Here is a 22184-nt window from a genome sequence, read left to right as displayed (position 1 = left end):
AATCATTATTAAATCTACTCGGAATTATTTTATTGTCCATTAATTTTCAATGAAATAATTATATAGTTTTTTTTTTTTTAAATTAATAATATAACACAACTAAAAATGACAAAATAAATTATTCATATTTTTTAAATATTAAATATGTATATTTTAATTCACAAGATTTACTTTAAAAACTTTTAACGTTTATCTTTTCTAAATTAAGAAATAATATCCCTAAAAGTAATTTAAATTTTTTTTAAATATTTACAAGAAATTTATAGTCTAATTTAATTTAAAAATATAAAAAGTTTTTTTTCATTTTTAAAATATTAAATAGGTTCTTTAAATTATTTATAATAGAAAATTTCGATTTTTTATTTAAAAAATAATACAAAGGTTATGGTAATTTATTTAATAAAAATTTGCAAAGATGGTCTAATTTTTAGCCAATAAATATCGAAATATATGTTCCAATTGCTATTGATTGAATCGTATAGATATCCCAAAATGATGATTAATTATTATCTCATGCAAATTCTGCTACATATTAATATTCAGGTCAACGCCTTGAATTGATATATCAAATCCATAAAATATCTGATAATAATAAATCATGCGTAATTAATTAATTTGTTTAATTAAATAAAAAATATTTAAGAAACTATATACGGTTCGCCAATTATTATCAATAGAAACTGATTGAAAAAAATTGATAAATAAAAATAAATTTAAAAACGACAATTCATTGCCCAGGATATAAAGATAAATATAGATTGATGAGTCTCAATAATTCTTTGATGAGATCAGTATTATTAATCGTAATTTTAATCTGCATAAATATTTTTCTAATCAACTTGAAATCAGCTATACTAGACATAATAAAACCTTGAAATTTTTCATGAACGTACTCGGTTTTACTGTATTAATAATTATCAATAAAATTTGTCACGTATTGTTTTATCTTTGTATTATTATGAGATAAAATAATACGTGATTATTGATAATAATAAATTATTTTTTTATATTTAATTCACAATCGATTGTGAATGGTTTATAAAGCAAGTGTAATTATGGTGGCAAAGTTATTGTGATCAAGTTGGCTGACACAGTAACAGGTTTACAATATTATTTAAAATTTTAAAAATATATTTTTTAAATATGACTGGAGCATTGTATACCCGTAAACAAGTCAGCCAACATAATGGTCAAATTGAAGAAAGAATATGGACAATTTATAAAAATTCAGTTTATGATATTACTGATTTTTTAAATGAGGTAATTATAAAATTAAAAATAAATATTCTAAATATATATGCATAAGTTTATTTTTTCATCATAGCTAAATATAATTATCATTATTTTAATATATATTTTATTTAATAGCATCCTGGTGGACCAGAATTGTTGATGGAATGTGCTGGAAAAGATATGACATCTGACTTTGATGATGCTGGCCACTCATCACACGCAATGAGCTTACTAAAACCTTTGAAAATTGGTGATCTAGTTGAGGTAAAAAAAATTATTAAATAAATTGCATTTTGTTTGATTAATCATTGTATAATTTATATTTTTTATTATTTATTTTGCAGGATGATAAAATAGGCAATACAAGGAAGAATAAAATTCAAAAATCAATTGGTAATATTCAAAAAAGTGAAAACACTAAACGAAAAAATCGAAGACTGTTATTTCCATTGTTTCGCAGTTGCAGTGCTTGACATTTAGATATTATTTATTTTTAATAATTATTATTATAAATATTTGTGTTATTATTATTTTCAATACATTAATTTATCGAATAAATTTAAAGCCAGCCACCAACAACTCGACCAGTTGCTTTAGATTTTCCTCTGGCTCTTGTTTCAGCTTCAGGTTTTTTTGGCTCTTCTGGTTTTTCACTAGTTGTTGCTGTTGTTGTTTTAACATCTTTACTAGTTTCTGATTTTTTTTCTTGACTTGAACCTGATTGAGCTTGGCTATTATCTTTTTTATCATCTTTTTTATCTTGACTTTCTTCTTGTTTTTTTTGAGTATTATCTTTTTTATCATCACTTGTTTCTTTTTTATCTTGACTAGATTCTTTTTTCTTTGGAATTTCTATTCTTTTTTTCATACTACTACTACTACTACTGTCATCTTTTTTTTCTTGTTTTTCACCTTGTTTCTCTTGACTTATACTTGATTTCACTTGACTTGTTTTATTTTTATCATCAACTTTGACCTCACTTGTAACTTCTTTAACATCAACTTTAGCATCTTTTTTATCAATTTTTTCATCTTTTGATTTTGTAGTATCCTGTTGCTTTTTATTTGATAAATCATTCTCAGGCATTTCTTTAATTGGTGAAGGAAGTGGACGGCCATCACTAGTTGTTCCTCCTTGACTTGTTACTGATAATGATGCTTTTAAAACACCACGTTTAAATGAATTAGATGAACTAGCAGCAGCATCACTTATCGTTGCTTTTGAACTTGTACGTTTTGGTGGCATTGGTTTATCTCCTGCCTTGTTGTCATCTTTTTTATCTAAATTAAAAAAAAAACACAAAATTAAATTTAACAAAACATAAAAATTATTTTACCTTATAACTATTATTACCTTCTCCATCAGCTTCATTGCCTTCATTAATTTTAACATTTTTAACTCTTCCCATGATAAACTTGGCATAAGCAACACGAGTTGTCGGTGTAACATCAGTTAAATTTGGATTATATTCAACCAATCTATTTGGATCTAATGAAGCTAAATCAGAATCAGTTTGTTGTTCTTGTCGTCGACGAAGACTTCTTCTTGTTTGACGTGTAAGTGCTTCACTCTTACTACCAATTGGATCACTTACAATTGATTTTTGTCTAACAACTGCATTCCAATCTTTTTTACTTTCACTACCTCGTTTACCAATTGCTTTTGCCAATTGACTAAATACATCTTTAGGCTCCTTTTGATCTTGTATAACTGATGCAACAATACCTTCGACAATACCAATTTGAAAATCTTTTTGTAAACGACGCTCCATAACACGTCCTTTTTTTCCTGATAATGCTGCTTCAGATGCATCAAGTGTTGGTGTTTTCATACCATTTTGACGTAATATATCAACTAATTCAAAACGCAATGTTGATATATCTTGACGTATTTCCATAACATCATCTTCAGTTATACCAAAATCATCACGTTTACATTGTTCAGCTGTTACATATCGACGTACTAATAATTTTATAACAGTATCATGACGTTCTTGAGCTTTATCACGTGATTTACGCTGTTATTAAAATTTTTTAAAAATCATTTCAATTAAAAATTCAGTTTTTAAAATAGTTAAAATACAAAGATAAACAAAAAAAAACAATAATTACAATAAATGATTTTGTTGTACGTCCAGCTTTTCCACATGTTAAAATTTTTTTAAATGTTTTTGCTGTTGGTACCATATTGAATGGTGGTGGTACAGTATCACCATCCTCAAAATAACTCATCCACAAATGACTTCTTGCAAATTTCCACTCGGTATCTGATCTTTCCTGTTGATTAAAAAATCATTCTTTATAAATATTATTAAATATTTTTTATTGCAAAAATAAATTGACAAGTCAACTTACTGATATTATTTGATATGAATTTGACATCATAGCAATAAGCATATTTAATAAAACAATGACATTTATAACTGAGTATGAGCCAAATAATAAAAGTGCCCAAAAACGTGTAAATGCTTTAATTCCAGTTAAATCAAATGACACTAAATCAACCATTCCAAAACTTGCCCAAAATAATGATTGTGATGTTTCAAATAAACTAAATAATAAAATATTCAAAATTAATAAATAATCATATGATAATTTTAGTTAAATAGTTTATATTATTTACTTAGCGAAACGTCGCCATATTGAACAAGCTTTTTCTTGTGAATCGAAATCTGGTAAATCACCATTTGGCAAATGATAACATTTCGATTTTTCTAAATCAGCATAGTACCACATTAGTTGATTCATTCCACAACCAAATGCAAATAATACAAGTGTATAAATGAAAAAAAATTTTATAATATCAATAATCATTCGTCCAAGTGATATTTGAAGTGGTCCCAAATGTGGATTAACACTAAATATATGAACAAGTTTTAAAAAACTAAATATCATTCCAGCAGCAAATGCACCTTCAGATATTAACATTGGATCAATAACATGCCAATGATCACGTGGATACCAAGGATCACCACCATTCCAATATTCACGCTAAATTAATTTATAAAAATATTAATATTTTTTAAATGATAATTATATTTTTTTTTATAATTAATATTACCTGGACAACAAACCATGCTGTTAATCTCATAAATATCCAAATTACATAGAAAACATTTTGCACAAAGTCAACAATATTCCAAAGATCTGACATGTATTCCAGTAAACCTTCAGACCAAAGTGATTGCAATTCATGGAGTACTAAACCTGCAAAGAAAAATAAAAATATTATCTCATATAAAATGAAGGCTGAAAGAATATAAATATTATTTTTTTCAACTTACTTATGACATACATAATCACAAAACTTTCAACAATTCCCGGTATACCACCACGTTCATGTTTTTTCCATTCAATAAGCATTTCTTTCATCCAATCAGGACCCAATAATTCAATAGCAAGATACTCAACACGTTGTGATGCTGCTCCAAGTAGTGCTGCAATGATAAATTTATTTACACTGTCATTTCTATTATTTTATATAATTGAAAAATTGACTTACTTAAAAAAAATGCATATGATGAAGAATGACAAATAAATTTAACAAATGGTTTTTTCATAAATAATCCCATTTTTGATGTTGGTGCCATCATATAAATTGATGAATAAATTGGAAACATACTACCAAGTTTAGCAACTTTTATTAATTGTCCAATCATAGTTAGTCTTCGAAAACCAGGTAAACCATCATACCAAATTGCAGCAAGTAATTGTTGAACATTTGGATGTGCAACAAACTTAAATGACATATATAAAAATTAACAATTAAAAAAAAAAAAAACACCCACAGTAAACTTATTTTAATTTAATTAAACAAAATTTACTTGTTTTTGTTTGTATTTAATTGCAAGTTTAAGACGATCCAGCGTTTGTCTTTCTCCTGGTTCCCAATTTTCACCAGTTGGATTGAAATTTAATAAAACTTCAAGTTCATGTGATGTTCTTGCATGATCAAGTAATGATGTTGCAAATACTTGACATTGTTCTTTCATTTCCTGTTTGAGAAAAAAAAAAAAAAAAATTAACAGACAATTTTAAATTAAATAATTTTGATGATAAATCTCACATTGTATTCACTACGAAATTCTGATTCCATGTGACTCAAATTTCTAAGCTCCCAAGATAATTCAAATGCAGTTAGTAAAGGATCCCTTGAAGATAAAGCTATAAGAGATGGTGATGAAAGTGCTCGGTATGCATTAATGCGTGAACGAGAATGACGAAGTGAATCTTGATCGCTTGAGCTAACACACTCGTCACAACCACATCTAAGAGAAGAATTAATTTACTCAACAAAGAACAAAAATATATTTAATATATCAAAAGCTTTTGAGGAATTTTAATCACACTTTATTGAGATTAAATATTAAAAAGTATATATAATGAATGAATTTATATTATTTATTAAAATATTATGATACCTGGCATCATGGGGTGAAGGCAAAGTCGCACCACGGTCAAGAAGAATTTTTATAATTTCATAATTATTCATATGAGCTGCAAGAATTAGTGGTGTGATGTCAGGTGTAAAGTTTGACCCAGTTGACTCGATGGCTTCCCAACTCTAAAGACATCACAAGAAAAATAAAATATATGAAAAAATTTAATAATAATCCAAGGGTTTTATTAATATGAATTAAAAAAAATAGTATATATATTCACGTAGGGTTGTCCAGCTTGATGAGTTTGTTCCTCCCAATCAAGAAGCATTTCAACAGCTTCCACATATTCCTCTCTGATTGCATGTAGAAGTGCATCCTTATATACAAATTAATAACTCATTATTATAATTTAAAACAAGCTAAAATACAAAGTTTAAATTAAAAGAAAAAATTAATTTACCTTGACTTTAATACCCCAATCTAATAAAATTTTAATAAGCTCAATGTTCTCATTTTCAATAGCAGAAATGAGAGCAGATCGATTCAATGGATCAACACAATTAATATCAAGATTCTCAGGATGACCCTTGTGCTCTTCAAGTAGTCTATCAGACAAAATAAATTACAAAGCAAGTGTAATTTATTGATAACTAATTAACGAATTTAATTCAATATTAAACGAAATAAATACCTTCGAACAGTTGCACAGTCACCTCGTTCAGCACTGAGAAGAAAATGTTTTTCAATTGGACCAAGTGAATATTCAATTGGTGCTTCTCGTGGTCCAGTATTGAGGGATTGCACTGAAGGAGCCCTTGCTTCATTATCTAATAAATCCTGACGTGATTCTGAAGGATTCATTATTGATAATTATTTCTTCATTATGTAATATTTTATCTCAGTATTTCTGTAATTATATTGAAAAACAAATGAATTTAACGACAATGGTTTTAATTATCAAACAACGTTAATATTACCTGAGTCATTGATATATTGATGAGACTATTTTTAATGATTAAAAAGTTGTTGCCAAGCTGGCGAACCAACAACTAACACCTGTCCAATGGCTATCGTCAAAGTGAATCCTAACAAGTTATATCTTGGTGGGGACTCTAACTAGAAGTGGATTAAGAACAATAAAAGTGAGTTCATGTTCTAGATTCCACTGTGTTTTAAATATATTTTTTTTTTTTTCCAACTCATTTTAATATAAGGGGTAATTGTGAAAAACGTACATGTTTTTCTTTTTTTTTTTTCTCCCAACTGGAGATTAGTATGAAATAATACTGATGAATACGAGCTTTTTTACTTGGTATTTTTTTTTATCATTAAATAAAATACCTCTGTGATATTATAACTTGAATTTACACAGGCTTCCCATGGATTTTTGTAGACATATTAGGTCGTACTGTTGAATGACTTGAATAAGTTAAAAAATTAAATTTTTTTTTTTTTTTACAATAAAAATCACAATTTATTTTAACTTTTTAAACCAGTAATATCGCATTAATTATGAAAATTAATTTGATGAAAATGGCTCTACTTTTTTGTTTGAAAAAAAAAAAATAACTTGTCATTTATTTTTTATTTATTAAATTAATTATTTATGTTACTGGGATTTTATATAGAATTTTTTTTTAAGCTCTAAGAGTTAGCTTACTTTAATATCTACTAATTTATTTATTTTTCCCAAAGGATTATAGAAAAAGAAAGAAACTTTTTTATAGAAAAAGAAAGAACTTTTTGTTTTTTTTTTTTTTTACAACTTTACATTGTTAAAAATTATGTAGGAATATTGAGAAAGAAAAAACGAATTAGTTTATCCTTGTGAAAGCATAAATGTTTTATTTTTTTAAGCTCAAAATCAAAATAAATTCACATATTTATTTTAGTATTTATATATTTTTATTTGATATTTTAAAAGCTACATGATTAAATAATTATTCAACAAGATTCAAAGAAAAAAAAAAATATATCGAGTTGATTAATAAATAATATTGGTATAATTTTTATTCATTTAATCCAGCTGTAATGTAATTACACAGTTGTGTTAAACCAATATCCGTAGAATCAATATTGTTAAAATCACCACAAAGAACAAGTAGCTGTTGTATATCCAATGATAATAGACGAAAATTTTCAAGTGAATCAATATCAAATGCACCAGAACGTGCAAATCTAATGATAATATCAGACTGATCATTCGTTACTTTTGTTTTTGGATCAATACTAATAAAACTTGTTGGAAGATAATTTAAATTTTCATTTTCACCGTCTTGATTTTGACCGAAATTAATATATTGATTGTCTTTCGTATCATCAATATTTTGTAGTCTTAAATTCTTCAAAATATAATCCAATTCATTACGACTTTTGTACAAATGAAATGCAGATGAATCAACCTTTAAAGGTGATAAATTTTTAGCTGATAAATATCCAATATTTATTGTCATTATAACAAGTCCAAAAAAAAAATTATTCTGAAAAAATTTAAAGACAGTTTAGTAAAGTTAATCTAAAATTATTATTGAGTAGAAAAAAAATATATGTGTTACCATGCAGTGATACTGTCATGTAGGTATAATTATTGATCTTAGAGTTTAATAAGGAGTATATAATGTTGCTTTAAAGGACATCTCATGTTTTGGATTACGTGACTTGTTAAACACAGGGTAATTAACTAACTCAAGCAACAAAGTACCCATACTCATGGCTCTAATTTTTGGGGTTTTATTACGTCTACAGAGATGATATTATAGCTCTATGTATAAACAAGCTTTGTACCTTTTTTATATTACCTTTTTGTTTTAAAAAAACTCGACTATTTATTTTAACTACTTGAACTTTAACAAAATTTCAATTATCATCTTTTCTTTTGTATACTTTTGAAACATGGTGATATTTATTAAGAGTAATAAATAATAAACAAGTAAAAATAAAGTATTAAAATTTTTTAATATTCAAGCTTTACAATGAAACATAAAGTAAAATATATTTTCACTTTATTTTCACTTACCATAATGCCAAGTTTATTATTATTTATTTACTTTGTAAATTAGTAGTGTTTGTGTGTATTTAAACGAAAGGAAATGAGAAAATTAAGTGAATGTTTCTTGTTGAAGGTTGAAAAGCGTATCAGAGATGTAAGTGTGATATCGCTCCCTTATATACTCACTCATTTTGTAAAAAAAAAAAGGAAATTAGGGTGAGATGTTGAACTCTAACATTTTCATAAATATGATCCATGTGGTAAAATGATATTATAACATTGTAGAACCAAGAAAAACATTTAATTATTTATCTTATATTCCACTGACGATGTACATGATTTTTTAATTATTAGTTTCAGGTATGAATTTAGTAATTAATATATGCTCAAATAACTAGTTATAGTTACATAGACATTGAAGGATGGAAGATTCAAGTTAATTAAAGGATAGAAGAATTTTGGTGAAGACAAATCATGCAAGGTAAGAATAAAGATAATTTTTTATTTTTTAAATTTTACAGTTACTCATATTCAAAAATACAGCAGATTATATAACAAGGTAGTTTTAATTTTTTTTTTTCTTTCAAATCGACTTATTGTATATAACAATTACTCTGATCTACTGGACTCAATATACTCAATGGAATCCTGTTTCGATTCAAAACATCTACAATAGTTTTTTCGCAAGACTTTGAAAGTGTTTTTTCTCTCGAAAGAATCCATACAATTAATTCGTAGCTGTAAATAAACAAAAATTTATTATTAAAAGTAAATGACAGTTGACAGTTTAATTGACTTACCCGGGTTTTCCATTTTGAGCTTTTTGAACTAATGTCTTAACGGCATAAGTAATATAATCAGTAGCTAAAATTGATGTTACACCGTTACTTTCCTTGAGATTTGCAGGATAACGGAAATCCCATTGTGCTAAATATGGTTCTCTTTCGGTATCTGAAGCTGGCAACCGACTGTATTCTCCGTTTCTTGGAAAAAGAAATAATTTTAAATAATAATTCAGTTAAATTAAAATAATGTAAATTGAAATGTAAAATTTACTTAATATCGGTTGAAGCAAGGTAAGCAATTAGTGGTGAATTGCGATACCAATCGTAGCCAATTATTGAACATTTTTGATCGATTTCATATTGATTTGGAGTTCTGGAAATTTGATACCAAGTACCTAAAAACTATTAAAATACAAAAACCCCATTATAAAATTGTTGTAGTATACATTAAATTAAATATTGTAAAAAATTAAAAGAAAAATACCTTTGATGTATCGAAATTTCTTACGACTTCAAAGTGAGGATACTCCGAAAGCGGTACCTGTGCCAAAGAACCAGCAAATAAAACTGATAATAATAAAAATAATATCATAATGAGAAATTAAATTTTTAAACTGCAGCTTATCAATGAATTTCGTGGTATTTATATCAAAAGACCAGCCTTTTTTTATCATCAAATGGCAGTATACTGTTGACACTATAAGTTTGCACAGCTGCAGTTATTTTTGTCTCGATAATTTTTAACAGAGTTTTATTATCTATCTGTATTTTACCGTAAATTCTCGAGTCGAGACAAAATTTTTTAATAATATTTAAATTTATGCAAGCAGTTGATCAAATAAACGCAGACCAAAATTTTAAAATAGCACGTAATGTTTAGTTTATAATATTGATTAAATTTGATAAAAGAAAAAATAATCAATATGCTGATAATTCGATCGTAAACACCATTAAATACTCGGGAATTTAATAATAATAAATTAAGCTTATAGTTAAGTAGCTAATTATATATCAACAATAATTATTTTGTTATTCACCAAGATAATAGTATTGGTATTTTTTGATACAAACGAGTCGGCGTGTCAGTTAACATAATAGGCAATTGTCCTTTTTGACTCCTCGGTAGTTATACTACTACCGAAAAAGGAGACTTTTTGACCATTTGAAACATATGTTTTCTTAATGCACATGTGGAAGAGCAGTTTTTGCAGTCTACAGTAACGATGTACGTAAACATTAATTTGAATAATTATTAATTTCCGGTATAAATTGAGTAATTTATATGCTCAAACAACTAGCTATAGTCACATGGACATTAAAAGATTGAAGATTGAAATTGAATAAAAAATAGAAGAATTTAGCAAGGTAAGAACAAAAATTATTTTTTATTTTTCAAATTTTACTTTCACAATAAGATTATATAACAGCTAGGTTTTAATTTAATTTTTTTTTTTTTTAAATTTACTTATTCTATATGACAATAACTCTGATCTACTGGAGATAATATACTAGATGAAATATTGTTTCGATCCAAGACATTCGAAATAATTTTGTCGAAATACTTTGAAAGTGTTTTCTCTCTCGAAAGAATCCATACAATCAATTCGCAGCTGTCGATAAACAAAAATTTATTATTACAAATTATATTTACAAAGTAAATGACAGTTTATTTAATTGACTTACCCGGGTTTTCCGTTTTGAGCTGGTTGAACGAGTGTCTTAATGGCATAACTAATATAATCCGTAGCTATTATTGATGTGACACCATTACTATCTTTAAGATTTGCAGGATAACGGAAATCCCATTGTGCTAAATATGATTCTCTTTCGGTATCTGAAGCTACCAACCTACTGTATTCGCCGCTTCTAAAAATGAAAAGAAAATAATTCATTTTGTTAATCAAGTTAAATTCAAATAATGTAAATAGTTGACATTTTGAAATAATCACTTAATATCAGTTGAAGCAAGGTAAGTAATTAGTGGAGTATTTCGATGAAAATGGTAGCCACATATTGAGCATTTTTGATCGATTTCATATTGATTTGGAGTTCTTGAAACTTGATACCAAGTACCTAAAAACTATTAAAATACAAAAACCCCATTATAAAATTATTGTAGCATACATTAAATTAATTGTTGTGAAAATTTAAAAGAAAAATACCTTTGATGTATCGAAATTTTTCACGGGTTCGAAGTGAGGATACTCCGAAAGCGGTACCTGTGCCAAAGAACCGGCAAATAAAACTGATAATAATAAAAGCAATATCATAATGAGAAATTACAATTTTTAAATTGCACATTATCAATTTGGTGGTATTTATATCAAAAGACCAGCCTTTTTTTATCATTAAATTAAAGTATTTTGTTGACCTCATATAAAAAAATTTATTTACCCAGCTGCAGTTATTTTGGTCTCAATAGTTTTTAAGAAAGTTTTATTAGTTATCTGTATTTACAATAAATTCTGGAGTCAAGGCAAAATTTTTTAATAATATTGAGATTTATGCAAGCAATTGATTAAATAATAAACGCAAATAAAAATTTGAAAATAGTATACGTAATGTTTAGTTAATAATAATTATAAAAGTTTAGTATCATAAACTAACTAACTATATATATCAACAATATAATTATTTTACTATCGCCAAGATAGCAACATACAAACTAGTTTGACAAAATTAGTTGATTAGTTTGAGGAAAAAGATAAAATAAGTTAAATACATTGTTTATAAATATTTATGCAGCACACTTGTATTATTGATAACAAATAACAAAGACTTGGGTATTATATAAATACAAACAACTCACTGAGTATTAAACATTTTTAAAAACAAAAAAAAAACTATTGAAATCCATCATAATAACCATGTTGCTATTATTTTTATTGACAACATTCTTTGTCAATTCTTTGGCTCAAATTGAAATGTCTGAAGATCCAAACTTACAACCCATGGAAAATTTCGACACATCAAAGGTTTTAAAAATTCTATATTTTAATAAAATAATTATTTTAATATTCTTCGTTTTATAATTTAATGATTTTTTATTATTTAGTTTCTTGGTACTTGGTATGAAATTTCAAGAACTCCAAGCCAATATGAAATCGAACAAAAATGTTCAATAATTGTCTACAACTATTATGAAAATTCACCAATGATGGTTGCTCTTGCTTCAACAGATATAAAGTATTTAAACTTATCAATTTTAATTATTATTATAATACTATAATTCGTTAGAAATTTTAAAACAGGTATTTTTTTTTATTTATATTTTTAGAACCGGAGAGTATAGTAGATTGCCTGCTTCTTATACTCAAAAAAAAGAAAATGTAGCACAATGGGATTTTCGTTATCCAGCTAATATAAAAGATAGCAATGGTGTTTCATCAATTTTGGGTACTGATTATGTTAATTGGGCTGTAAAAGCATTGCTTCAACCAGCACATAATAGAAAATCTGGGTAAGCTATTTAAATAAACTCTTATTTTCTATAACATTTTATTTATTTTCTTTTATTAATAAGTATGATTACTTACTTGTCTACAGCTACGATTTAATTATATGGATACTTTCACGAGAAAAGACACTTTCTGATGAATATTATGATCAGGCTATGGATGTTTTTCATAAAAATAATATCCCAAATGCGGATTTAATAAAGGTAGATCAAAGTGATTGTGATATATCATAAGTGATTGCAATTATTAAACAACAACCATTTATATTTATTACAATATGGCACTTTAATCATTGGATTATTGATCAACTGTATTAATTTTTTTTTGTTAAAATAAATATAGTAACGTTCAGTTAACTAATGCAAATACTACACTTTGTGTTAATTAATTTTTATCATACTTTTAACATGACAGAATTTAAATTCACAAATTTTTCTTATACAATAAACACCATTGAAACTTTTAAATTTAATAACAAGTTTAGTTGACAATTTTTTCTCACGACATTTGAATCATTAAAACTGTAATTATAGAACTCTACTGTAACTAGCTACTAATAAACTGGTTCAACTAGTTCAATCTTCGATTGGTTATGCGGAAATGTAGGTATATATATTTTATATAAATATCAAGTACTTTCTCAACATTAACCAGTTTATAAAATTCACTCTTCAAATATTACAAGAACCATGCTGATGTTATTATTAATATTATCAACAACATTTGTTACAAATTCTTTAGCACAAATTCAACTTTTTGAGTATCCATATTTGCAACCATTGACAACCTTCCAAACATCAAAGGTATTGTGTATTTTTTTTCTTTAATTTTTATATACAACAGTTAATGTATACTAATGATTTTCTTCTTTAATAGTTCTTAGGTACTTGGTATCAAATTTCACGAACACCAAATCAATATGAAATTGATCAAAAATGTTCAATCATTGGATATGCTTTACATGATTATTCACCATTGACTGCGTATATTGCTTCAACTGATATAAAGTGATTTAATTTAATTTATTATTTATCAATTAATTATCAATTATTTATAAAACTTTATTGTTAATTCTTAGAACTGGGGAACTTAGTAGATTGCCAGCTTCAGATACTGCAAGAGAATTATATTTAGCACAATGGGATTTCCGGTATCCAGCAAATCTTGAAGCTAGTAATGGTGTCACATCAATATTGGATACTGATTATGTTAATTGGGCCGTTAAAACATTGGTTCAACCATCTCAAAATAGACCTGGGTGAGTCAAATAAACTATCATTTATCATGTAAATATAATTTTTATAAATATATTTTTTATTTATTCACAGGTACGAATTAATTGTATGGATTTTATCAAGAGAAAAAACACTTTCAAAAATATTTTATGAACGTGCTTTGAATGTTTTACGTAAAAATAATATCCCAATTGATTCATTGGCTTTAGTAGATCAAAATTATTGCTATATATCATGAGTTTATTATGCAAGTATTTATTACATAATTTAATATAATTTTTTTTTTTTTTTTGTAGAAAATAATAGAATATATTCTTCGGGCATAATGGTTTTTTAATAAAATATTAAAATAAAAAACAAATTGAAAAAAACGAAAAAACACTTGCTTATTAAATAAATTTTAATCAACATTTATTGTCATATAGTTAATACAAGTCAGTATTTTATAAGTTATAACACAAATTTTATATCATACAAATTGTTCTTTGTAGATTTATTTATATTTATATATTTATTTTTATTATTATCATTGTTAAATTCAACAAATACTACAATTGGTAGGATGATTTCTGGGTTTACCACCTTTTGATATTACAAAACCAGGACAGCATTGATCATGTCTAACAAGTAACTGTGAATTGTCAATTGATCCACCATCATCCATAGCTACTGGACAAAATGCTGCTAAATTTATTGGATTTGTATCATGAAAAGATTTATTGACTTTATTATTTTCTGATAAAACATTTGTTACATTATGTTTAATATCAGGTTTGATATGAACTGTTGGGGATTCATGATCCCTGGAAGACGTACTATCACGATGCAAACGAAAATGTTCCTCAGTGTCACTTAAAAGTGAGCCAAATATAACTGCTGGATTACAAATTTTTGATGATACTTCACCCGTTGAATTTGATCGGTATTCTAAAATTAAATATTCATAAAATATATTTATTTATTTAATTAATTATCATTTTTTTTTAATTACCTCTGTCATCAGGTTGTTTAATTGGCGAACTACCAACAGATCTTCTTGAAAAATCTTGTATTGTTATTGGTGTATAAACTCTTCGTTCATCTTGAGCTAAGCATGGTGAACTAAATGGTGTTGGTGTTGATGTTCTTGATACTGATAATTTATCTATTTCATCAGTATTTTTATCAGGTAATTTATTAACAGATGATAAATTTGTAACAGTAGCACCTTGTTTTGAAAATGATCTATGTCGAATTCCAGCTGATTGACTTATCCAATGTGGTGGATCTTGTATTGATATATTTTTTGTAACATATGATCTTGATGATCTTTTTTCCAACCAATATGTTTTCATGGATCCTTTTCCTTTGACTTGTATTTCACCACGTTCTTTAACTTTGTAAGATGGTGATAATAATTCTTTAGTTGATTCTGATATATGAATTTGCATTGCTTCACTTGTTGCCTCCATTCTTGATGCAGTGTTAACTGAATCACCAAATAAACAATAACGTGGCATTTTTAATCCAACAATACCAGCAACAACAGCACCACTATGTATACCAACTCGTATTTGCAAATGATTACCTTAACAAATAATAATTAAATTATTATTTCAATAATTAAATAATAATTATTTAAAATTTATATACCAGTTGAACGATCAGTCAAGTCTGTAATTGCCTCAACCATGTCTAGGGCCATATCACAAACACGATCTGCATGATCAATCTCTTTTGCTGGTGTACCTGATACAACCATATATGCATCACCAATTGTTTCAACCTTAAAACCAAAAACCAATTTTTACATTATTAAAAATAATATAAAAGAGAGAATCAAATGCTCATTACCTTGTAGACACGATTTCTCTCAGTGAGAGTGTCAAAAAGTGAGTACATGCCATTGAGCATTGACACAACTTCCATGGGTGTTAAACGACTACATATTTCAGTAAATGTAACAACATCAGAAAATAATATTGACACACTATCAAACATCTGAAAAAAAAAAACAATTTAAAATGTACACAACAATTTTGTATATTGTTATCTTGTTTTTAAAAATTTTCATATTGATTATTTAATACCTCACAAGTATCAATTGGATTTTCACCATTACGTAAACGATCAGCAACTTGTTTTGGTATCATTTGATAAAGTAATTCATCAGTACGTCGCATTTCTTCATCTAATTTTCTCATTGATTCTTCTAATTTTTTACTTTTCAATTGTTCTTGATCAAGAGCAAGTTTTAATTCAACAGATTGTTGTGTACCAGCCAACATTAAATCTCTAAATGTAATATATTTTATAATTTAAAAATAACTTGATTTATTAATTTATATTTTTTTTTACCTGCTAAAATCATGCATAGAAAGATCATTAATGTAAAGACCAGTTGCAATAAGAGCATTTAAATCAGGCATAACAGGAGTACCAAGATACATCATCATTCTCCAATTATCCATGTAAATCATTTGTCCTTTTAAACGAAGAGTTTTATCATCTGGTGATGTCATACTATCATCACTGAGCATTACTGCATTTCTTTTTCTATCAGCTGGACGTTCAGTAAGTACTGGCTCAACTGATACAAGCTCAAATATATTATTTGTTCTATTTAATATCTAAAAAAAAAATATAATTTATATTTTATTCATCATTATTAATTAACAATTTATTTATATACTTACAGATTGAAATTTAAATGCAATCAATGGTCGTACTAAATCAAACCAGTGAGTTATTTTTTTACCAACTAAATCAGGTAGTATAACCATTAATGAATTTCCAATACTTCTTACTACCATATCTGATCTATATATTTAACAAAAAAAAAAATATATTAATTATCAGTTTTAATGATTTTAATAATTAATAATTGTTACCCAAAAACAATGCAAAATGGAAATATTTCAAATAATACTGATGCACCAATTGGCAAGTGTTTTTCTTCTCTAGTCATTGCCATTGATGCAAATGTAAATGCACGATTATCAAATGTCAATTGAAATGTAACATGAACAGTATCAAATAATACTTCTTCTCGAACAAGTTCAATTTGTAATTCTTTGTGATAAAAATGTCGTGCAACTTCACGTATTTGTCCCATTGTATAATAAACAAAACCACGACGTTTACTTCTATAATGAAGGGTCAGGCCTATTATCGAAAAAGAAAAAAAGAAAAACAACAAATTAATTTTATTAAAAATAAGTAGATTGATATCAATTTTTATATCAATTTATTTGTTTATTGTACCTTGACGTGTTTCGTTTTCACAAATAAATGATGGTGCTCGCATTCGAGGATAAGAAAATTTAAGATATTCATGAAGATTATCAAGGCCATTTAAAAAATCACGTACATGACGACCAAGAACAGAGAGTACTCTGTCATATCCATATTGTCCAACAAAACCAACAAAATGTACACCCATTTGATCAAAAAATTCTCTCTCTGTTATACCAAGAACCTAATGAATTTATTAATTAAATTATTTAATAAATATACAGTATTTAATTTTCAAATATAAAATAATAAAACTTACAAGCATTGCTTTTTTAGCAAGACGTGGAATTAAATTTTCTGGATAAACTTGATGAACACTAAAACTTGGTTGATCAACTGATGCTTGTCGACGTATTTCTTCCCATTTTTCTTCACCATAAACTTGCCTTATATACTCGGCCAAATTTTCCAAAATTAATCCATACATTTTAATTGATTTATTTTTTTATTTCTTAAACAAAAAGAAAAATTTAATAAATATTATATTTGAATATTCAAATAGATAGACTTTAAATTTATCAACTAAATTTAAATTATTTATATATTTCATTGATGAATTATTTAATCTATATAAATTTTTACATTGTGCAAGTCAAGTAGTCTTGTGTGGTCTTTCCCTATATATTAAAAACAATAATCTTTCATACAGGTAAATATCGTGAGTGAGTTTATTATTAGACTAATCATATATTCAAGTCATGTATAAATGATCCAGACGATGAATAATTCACTTATATTATATCAAATAAAATTATATATTTATATCAAAAAAAAAAATATATTTTTGAATATTTCAAGTAAAATACATTTTAATTATATTTTAATGGACATTTTTAATTATTTTTAACTTTATTATCAGTTGGTTTTTTAATTTAAAAGTATCAAAATGCTTACCCAAGGGTAACTTGCCTAGATGAACTGATTAAAAACACGCAATCAACCTGATGATTCTTCTGATGATAAATACAAAATAATAGAGCCACTTGAATATAATTATTTCCGTATTTTTAAATATTATATTATTCTTTTTTTTTTTTATTATTTTTGAATTTATCAATCTATGAATATCGTCAAAATTATTGCACTTATTTTATATGTGGATTTCATGAGGATGCTTGCGCGTATTTTGAAAATATACAAATTTAAAATATTCTATTAATAAAAATCATCACATCACACTCGAGGACCATTTAAAAGAGTCACTAGAAAAATATCCTGAAATAAATAAAGAAAAATATAATTATATATATTTGAATGTTTAAAAATAATATAAAAAAATTAAAATTATATTTAAATTAAATTATGCAACATAAAAAAATTTTAAAAATTAATTTTAAAATAATAATCAATGTCAATTGAGTCAACTTTTGATATGATTATTATTTTATTTTTTATTGCTGACAATTTTATTCATCTGGAAATACCAGTTATAATAAAATACTAATTTTTTTTTTAACTGAAAACTTTACCAAATAGTTTAAAAATATATTCAACTTAATATTTGTTTATTTTATTATTTTTTTTTTATTTTTTAAATATTATTTTTCTTTTGTTCAAAATAGTATCAATGGTTGATTCAAGACTGTGATGATTTGAAATAATCAAATGGTATAAGCCTCAAATATAAAAAAAAAAAAAAACATTCGTGTTGCTTGATAATAAATATTAAATATATAAAAAGATATTAATTGAAAATTTTGTTAGCTAATGACATCCCCAAACGATTCTCATTCATACATAATTTTTTTTTAATATCAATGCTTTTGTTAATGTAATTAATATCATATTCATTTTGTATAAGTAATTTCAACTATTAAATTTGATTATCCTGTATACAGTCATTATCTTTCATCACGCAATAATTTTACAAATATTGATTGAGCTTGTACCCCTTGTGTTTACTCTAAAATTAAATATCATTTTCTAATCACAATAATCTATAGCTCAAAAATTAAATAACAAATAATGAAAATATTTTTTTTTAATTACCTATCAATTGGCTTATTAAACAATAGACATTTTTAAATATTCATTCAACAAGTATTATTAATTGATAAATACCTTTTTTTTTATTAAATAAATTTACATACACCCTAGAAAAAAAAAAAACAAAAATCTAAATGATAATTTTAATAATAATACTATTTATTTTTTTGTTTATATATTTTTATAAACTTACCAAAATTATTTATTGTCATTATGAGATTAAATGCACTTGTCATTGCACGTGCTTTAATTAAATTATCACGAGTAAAAAAAATGCAACAAGTTAAATTCCAGTTGAGGCGCCAACCATAACGAATAATACAACAAATTATACATAAATATACAATAAATAATTATATTTATTAAATAAACAATTAGAGTAGATTTAAAATCTAAAAAAAAATTAAAAACAAATAAACAAAAAACACTGTATATTTTATTAAATTTGTCTCGTTTCACAAGTTCTTTGGTCCTGCTTTTTACCCTCAATGACAAAAACTGAGTTATCCAAATTTATAACCGCGCATGTGTGACTTATAACTCACCCTCTAAAAAAAAAAAAAAAAAATTTATATATGCCACAAAAAAATCAATGGAATAGCTTGTCGTCGTCGGTGCTTTAGTTAAACACAACGAGATACTTCCATGACAACACCCCGACTGAATTTATACAATAGATAAAAAAATATATAAATAAATATATTTTATAATGATATTCCATGTAATGCAATTTTTAAAAATTAATAAATATTAAAAATAATCAACAATAGCTCACGGTCACTATTTCCTGTCTCGTTCAAAAATAAGAAAAATAAAAAAAAATACGCGACATGAATTAAAAAACAATGTCATCTTCGTAACAAGACAAAAATATATTATTTTTCATTCAAGACAATTTTAAATTGATTATATATTTATGCATCTAAAATTGTCTATCATCAAAATAGAATTTTTTAATTTTATCTATTGTTAAAATTATTAAATTGCATAGACAATTTACTTGCAAACAATTTTAGTCTGTCATTATTTACATTTTAAAAATAATTCACAATTAATTTCATTGGTTCATAGGCAATGACGTCACATGCTCTGATTGGTCGAGAATCATCCGACAGATGGAACATCAACAAATCAAGAAATACAAATTATAAACACACACACACACACACACACACACACACACACACACACACACACACACACACACACACACACACACACTAGTGTACAGAGAGAGAAACACAGTGTTTATTCTCTCTTGTCAAAAATTTGAGGTTATAGTATTATTTGGCACTTGAAAGTGCTTGAAAGAATTAGCAAGCAATTAAATAACAATATGATTGTTCATAATAAAAATATATTAAATATATCAAAAAATAGTTTATTAATATTTTCAATTATTTTTTATCAAATTATTACAACTGTATTGGGTGATGATGATTCAGAAATTGATTCAGCAAATGTTGATGTCATTCTTCCTACAGTGGTAAATTGACTTTGTTTATTTTATTTTAAATATTATGAAAATAATGTTTAAATGATTTTTAAATTAACAAAAATATTTTAATTTAATATATAAATTGTAATTTATTTTTTTAGCAACATGAAGGTTTTTCAAGTAAAACATCACCCACTGAAAATATTGGTTTTGTTCATGCATTCGTGGCATCATTATCAGTGATTGTTGTCTCTGAACTTGGAGATAAAACATTTTTTATTGCAGCAATAATGGCTATGAGACATCCAAGACTAACTGTATTTATTGGTGCAATTGGTGCACTTGCTCTTATGACTATTTTATCAGGTATTTACATAATTATTTAAAATAAATAAACCATTTATTGATTTATCATTGTATTATTTAAGTTATGTTTGGATATGCTGCTACAATTATACCCAGAGTATATACATATTATATTTCAACTGCATTATTTGCATTATTTGGTCTAAAAATGTTGAAGGATGGTTATTATATGTCACCAAATGAGGGACAAGAAGAACTTGAAGAAGTTCAATCTGATCTTAGAAAACGAGAAGATGAAGTAATAATCAATCAAGATTAGAAAATTTATGTTGATTATTTTTTATAACAAATAATTTTTATTTTTAGTTGGAAAAAGAAACTGGTGCAGCTGTTATTCAAGACCCTGAAACTGGAATTATTAGAAAAACAAATAAAACAAGTCCATTGATGATGTTATCAAGGATTCTTTTGCAAGCATTTACATTAACATTTTTAGCTGAGTGGGGTGATAGATCACAATTAACGACAATTATTCTTGCTGCTCGAGAGGTAATTAATTGTCTTGCAACAGATTAAATTTTATCTTCCAAGAAATAATATAAATACTGCGTAGAAATATAAATTATCAGTTTAATTTTTTTGTATTATTACTCAATGTTTAATTATATTTTTTTTTGTTTTGTTTTTTAGAATGTTTATGGTGTTATTGTTGGTGGAATACTAGGTCACTCTTTTTGTACTGGATTAGCTGTACTTGGTGGTCGAATGTTAGCTCAAAGAATATCTGTTAGAACAGGTAAAAAAAAATTTTAATTTAAAGTTTTTAATTCTAATAAGCTAATACTACGTTTTTTCTTTTTACAGTAACATTGATTGGAGGTGTTGTCTTTTTTATCTTTGCATTGACATCATTATTTATCAGTCCAACAGAAACTACGTAATTTTTTTTTTAATTTAAATTAATTGTTAATGTAAACAATTAAACTGAGATTGTTTGTTTTTTTTTTAAAGACAAAATATTAGTGATCAGTGACATTTCATTTATATATTTTTTTATACTTTTATTCATCGGGTATTGTTCTTTTTTGTCTCCAATGTA

General features: G+C 25.7%; 9 protein-coding genes across 10 annotated transcripts; 4 read left to right on the top strand and 5 right to left on the bottom strand.

Annotated features, from left to right (window-relative positions):
• The first annotated feature begins 1058 nt into the window (after nt 1-1058).
• LOC122852272 (cytochrome b5-like) lies at nt 1059-1706 on the top strand. The gene is made up of 3 exons (XM_044151975.1): nt 1059-1260; nt 1369-1497; nt 1578-1706. The coding sequence occupies exons 1-3, from the start codon at nt 1144-1146 to the stop codon at nt 1704-1706; spliced, it is 375 nt and encodes a 124-aa protein (XP_044007910.1). The 5' UTR covers nt 1059-1143.
• An 86-nt stretch (nt 1707-1792) lies between these two features.
• LOC122852269 (transient receptor potential protein) lies at nt 1793-6685 on the bottom strand. Its single transcript, XM_044151973.1, has 15 exons — nt 6593-6685; nt 6307-6522; nt 6076-6220; nt 5896-5991; nt 5655-5797; nt 5300-5501; nt 5058-5228; nt 4736-4970; nt 4518-4670; nt 4295-4440; nt 3857-4224; nt 3589-3784; nt 3346-3510; nt 2588-3251; nt 1793-2514 (listed from the first exon to the last, which is right to left on the bottom strand). The coding sequence occupies exons 2-15, from the start codon at nt 6474-6476 to the stop codon at nt 1793-1795; spliced, it is 3576 nt and encodes a 1191-aa protein (XP_044007908.1). The 5' UTR covers nt 6477-6522; nt 6593-6685.
• Nucleotides 6686-7624: 939 nt separating this feature from the next.
• LOC122850969 lies at nt 7625-8737 on the bottom strand. The gene is made up of 2 exons (XM_044150011.1): nt 8632-8737; nt 7625-8095 (listed from the first exon to the last, which is right to left on the bottom strand). The coding sequence occupies exons 1-2, from the start codon at nt 8632-8634 to the stop codon at nt 7625-7627; spliced, it is 474 nt and encodes a 157-aa protein (XP_044005946.1). The 5' UTR covers nt 8635-8737.
• A 344-nt stretch (nt 8738-9081) lies between these two features.
• LOC122852266 (apolipoprotein D-like) lies at nt 9082-10027 on the bottom strand. The gene is made up of 4 exons (XM_044151969.1): nt 9874-10027; nt 9661-9791; nt 9405-9587; nt 9082-9342 (listed from the first exon to the last, which is right to left on the bottom strand). Exons 1-4 carry the CDS (start codon nt 9979-9981, stop codon nt 9198-9200), a joined length of 567 nt encoding a protein of 188 aa, XP_044007904.1. The 5' UTR covers nt 9982-10027; the 3' UTR covers nt 9082-9197.
• A 655-nt stretch (nt 10028-10682) lies between these two features.
• Nucleotides 10683-11666, bottom strand: LOC122852267 (insecticyanin-A-like). The gene is made up of 4 exons (XM_044151970.1): nt 11552-11666; nt 11339-11469; nt 11073-11255; nt 10683-10999 (listed from the first exon to the last, which is right to left on the bottom strand). Exons 1-4 carry the CDS (start codon nt 11657-11659, stop codon nt 10855-10857), a joined length of 567 nt encoding a protein of 188 aa, XP_044007905.1. The 5' UTR covers nt 11660-11666; the 3' UTR covers nt 10683-10854.
• A 464-nt stretch (nt 11667-12130) lies between these two features.
• Nucleotides 12131-13441, top strand: LOC122852265 (insecticyanin-A-like). Its single transcript, XM_044151968.1, has 4 exons — nt 12131-12364; nt 12445-12575; nt 12667-12849; nt 12936-13441. The coding sequence occupies exons 1-4, from the start codon at nt 12257-12259 to the stop codon at nt 13078-13080; spliced, it is 567 nt and encodes a 188-aa protein (XP_044007903.1). The 5' UTR covers nt 12131-12256; the 3' UTR covers nt 13081-13441.
• A 69-nt stretch (nt 13442-13510) lies between these two features.
• LOC122852264 (insecticyanin-A-like) lies at nt 13511-14395 on the top strand. The gene is made up of 4 exons (XM_044151966.1): nt 13511-13650; nt 13724-13854; nt 13926-14105; nt 14176-14395. The coding sequence occupies exons 1-4, from the start codon at nt 13537-13539 to the stop codon at nt 14318-14320; spliced, it is 570 nt and encodes a 189-aa protein (XP_044007901.1). The 5' UTR covers nt 13511-13536; the 3' UTR covers nt 14321-14395.
• Nucleotides 14396-14468: 73 nt separating this feature from the next.
• On the bottom strand, nt 14469-20077 carry LOC122852262 (soluble guanylate cyclase 88E). Of its 2 annotated transcripts, XM_044151963.1 has the most exons (12): nt 19535-20077; nt 18250-18570; nt 17615-17806; nt 17326-17539; nt 16953-17226; nt 16758-16881; nt 16420-16691; nt 16152-16356; nt 15916-16062; nt 15715-15847; nt 15074-15649; nt 14469-15009 (listed from the first exon to the last, which is right to left on the bottom strand). In XM_044151963.1, the coding sequence occupies exons 3-12, from the start codon at nt 17780-17782 to the stop codon at nt 14621-14623; spliced, it is 2502 nt and encodes an 833-aa protein (XP_044007898.1). In that variant the 5' UTR covers nt 17783-17806; nt 18250-18570; nt 19535-20077; the 3' UTR covers nt 14469-14620. The 2 variants fall into 2 exon arrangements, with proteins under 2 accessions (XP_044007898.1, XP_044007899.1); XM_044151964.1 differs by lacking the exon at nt 18250-18570 and having other exon boundaries at nt 14567-15009.
• On the top strand, nt 16574-22132 carry LOC122852263 (transmembrane protein 165). The gene is made up of 8 exons (XM_044151965.1): nt 16574-16635; nt 16760-16831; nt 20413-20827; nt 20941-21145; nt 21208-21383; nt 21452-21634; nt 21776-21881; nt 21950-22132. Exons 3-8 carry the CDS (start codon nt 20678-20680, stop codon nt 22024-22026), a joined length of 897 nt encoding a protein of 298 aa, XP_044007900.1. The 5' UTR covers nt 16574-16635; nt 16760-16831; nt 20413-20677; the 3' UTR covers nt 22027-22132.
• Nucleotides 22133-22184: the final 52 nt, after the last annotated feature.

This window comes from Aphidius gifuensis, linkage group LG3 (genome assembly GCF_014905175.1).
Source record: "Aphidius gifuensis isolate YNYX2018 linkage group LG3, ASM1490517v1, whole genome shotgun sequence".
NCBI classification, from domain to species: Eukaryota; Metazoa; Arthropoda; class Insecta; order Hymenoptera; family Braconidae; genus Aphidius; species Aphidius gifuensis.
The sequence above is the reverse complement of the archived record's forward strand: the minus strand, read 5'-3'. Positions and strand labels throughout refer to the sequence as shown.

Coding starts and splice junctions, on each gene's coding strand:
- LOC122852272 (XM_044151975.1), top strand. CDS start 1,144: ATGACTGGAGCATTGTATACCCGTAAACAAGTCAGCCAACATAATGGT. Junction 1,261..1,368: donor TTACTGATTTTTTAAATGAG/GTAATTATAAAA, acceptor TTTATTTAATAG/CATCCTGGTGGACCAGAATT. Junction 1,498..1,577: donor AAATTGGTGATCTAGTTGAG/GTAAAAAAAATT, acceptor TTTATTTTGCAG/GATGATAAAATAGGCAATAC.
- LOC122852269 (XM_044151973.1), bottom strand. CDS start 6,476: ATGAATCCTTCAGAATCACGTCAGGATTTATTAGATAATGAAGCAAGG. Junction 5,798..5,895: donor ATCAAGCTGGACAACCCTAC/GTGAATATATAT, acceptor TGATGTCTTTAG/AGTTGGGAAGCCATCGAGTC. Junction 3,511..3,588: donor ATTCATATCAAATAATATCA/GTAAGTTGACTT, acceptor TTTAATCAACAG/GAAAGATCAGATACCGAGTG.
- LOC122852266 (XM_044151969.1), bottom strand. CDS start 9,981: ATGATATTATTTTTATTATTATCAGTTTTATTTGCTGGTTCTTTGGCA. Junction 9,792..9,873: donor GAAATTTCGATACATCAAAG/GTATTTTTCTTT, acceptor GTATTTTAATAG/TTTTTAGGTACTTGGTATCA. Junction 9,588..9,660: donor CTTGCTTCAACCGATATTAA/GTAAATTTTACA, acceptor TCTTTTTCCAAG/AAACGGAGAATACAGTCGGT.
- LOC122852267 (XM_044151970.1), bottom strand. CDS start 11,659: ATGATATTGCTTTTATTATTATCAGTTTTATTTGCCGGTTCTTTGGCA. Junction 11,256..11,338: donor CTTGCTTCAACTGATATTAA/GTGATTATTTCA, acceptor TTTCATTTTTAG/AAGCGGCGAATACAGTAGGT. Junction 11,000..11,072: donor GCTCAAAACGGAAAACCCGG/GTAAGTCAATTA, acceptor GTTTATCGACAG/CTGCGAATTGATTGTATGGA.
- LOC122852265 (XM_044151968.1), top strand. CDS start 12,257: ATGTTGCTATTATTTTTATTGACAACATTCTTTGTCAATTCTTTGGCT. Junction 12,576..12,666: donor CTTGCTTCAACAGATATAAA/GTATTTAAACTT, acceptor TTATATTTTTAG/AACCGGAGAGTATAGTAGAT. Junction 12,850..12,935: donor GCACATAATAGAAAATCTGG/GTAAGCTATTTA, acceptor ACTTGTCTACAG/CTACGATTTAATTATATGGA.
- LOC122852264 (XM_044151966.1), top strand. CDS start 13,537: ATGCTGATGTTATTATTAATATTATCAACAACATTTGTTACAAATTCT. Junction 13,651..13,723: donor CAACCTTCCAAACATCAAAG/GTATTGTGTATT, acceptor CTTCTTTAATAG/TTCTTAGGTACTTGGTATCA. Junction 14,106..14,175: donor CCATCTCAAAATAGACCTGG/GTGAGTCAAATA, acceptor ATTTATTCACAG/GTACGAATTAATTGTATGGA.
- LOC122852262 (XM_044151963.1), bottom strand. CDS start 17,782: ATGTATGGATTAATTTTGGAAAATTTGGCCGAGTATATAAGGCAAGTT. Junction 16,882..16,952: donor CCATTTTGCATTGTTTTTGG/GTAACAATTATT, acceptor TTAAATATATAG/ATCAGATATGGTAGTAAGAA. Junction 15,848..15,915: donor AGAGAAATCGTGTCTACAAG/GTAATGAGCATT, acceptor TTTGGTTTTAAG/GTTGAAACAATTGGTGATGC.
- LOC122852263 (XM_044151965.1), top strand. CDS start 20,678: ATGATTGTTCATAATAAAAATATATTAAATATATCAAAAAATAGTTTA. Junction 21,146..21,207: donor TCTTATGACTATTTTATCAG/GTATTTACATAA, acceptor GTATTATTTAAG/TTATGTTTGGATATGCTGCT. Junction 21,635..21,775: donor TTATTCTTGCTGCTCGAGAG/GTAATTAATTGT, acceptor TTTGTTTTTTAG/AATGTTTATGGTGTTATTGT.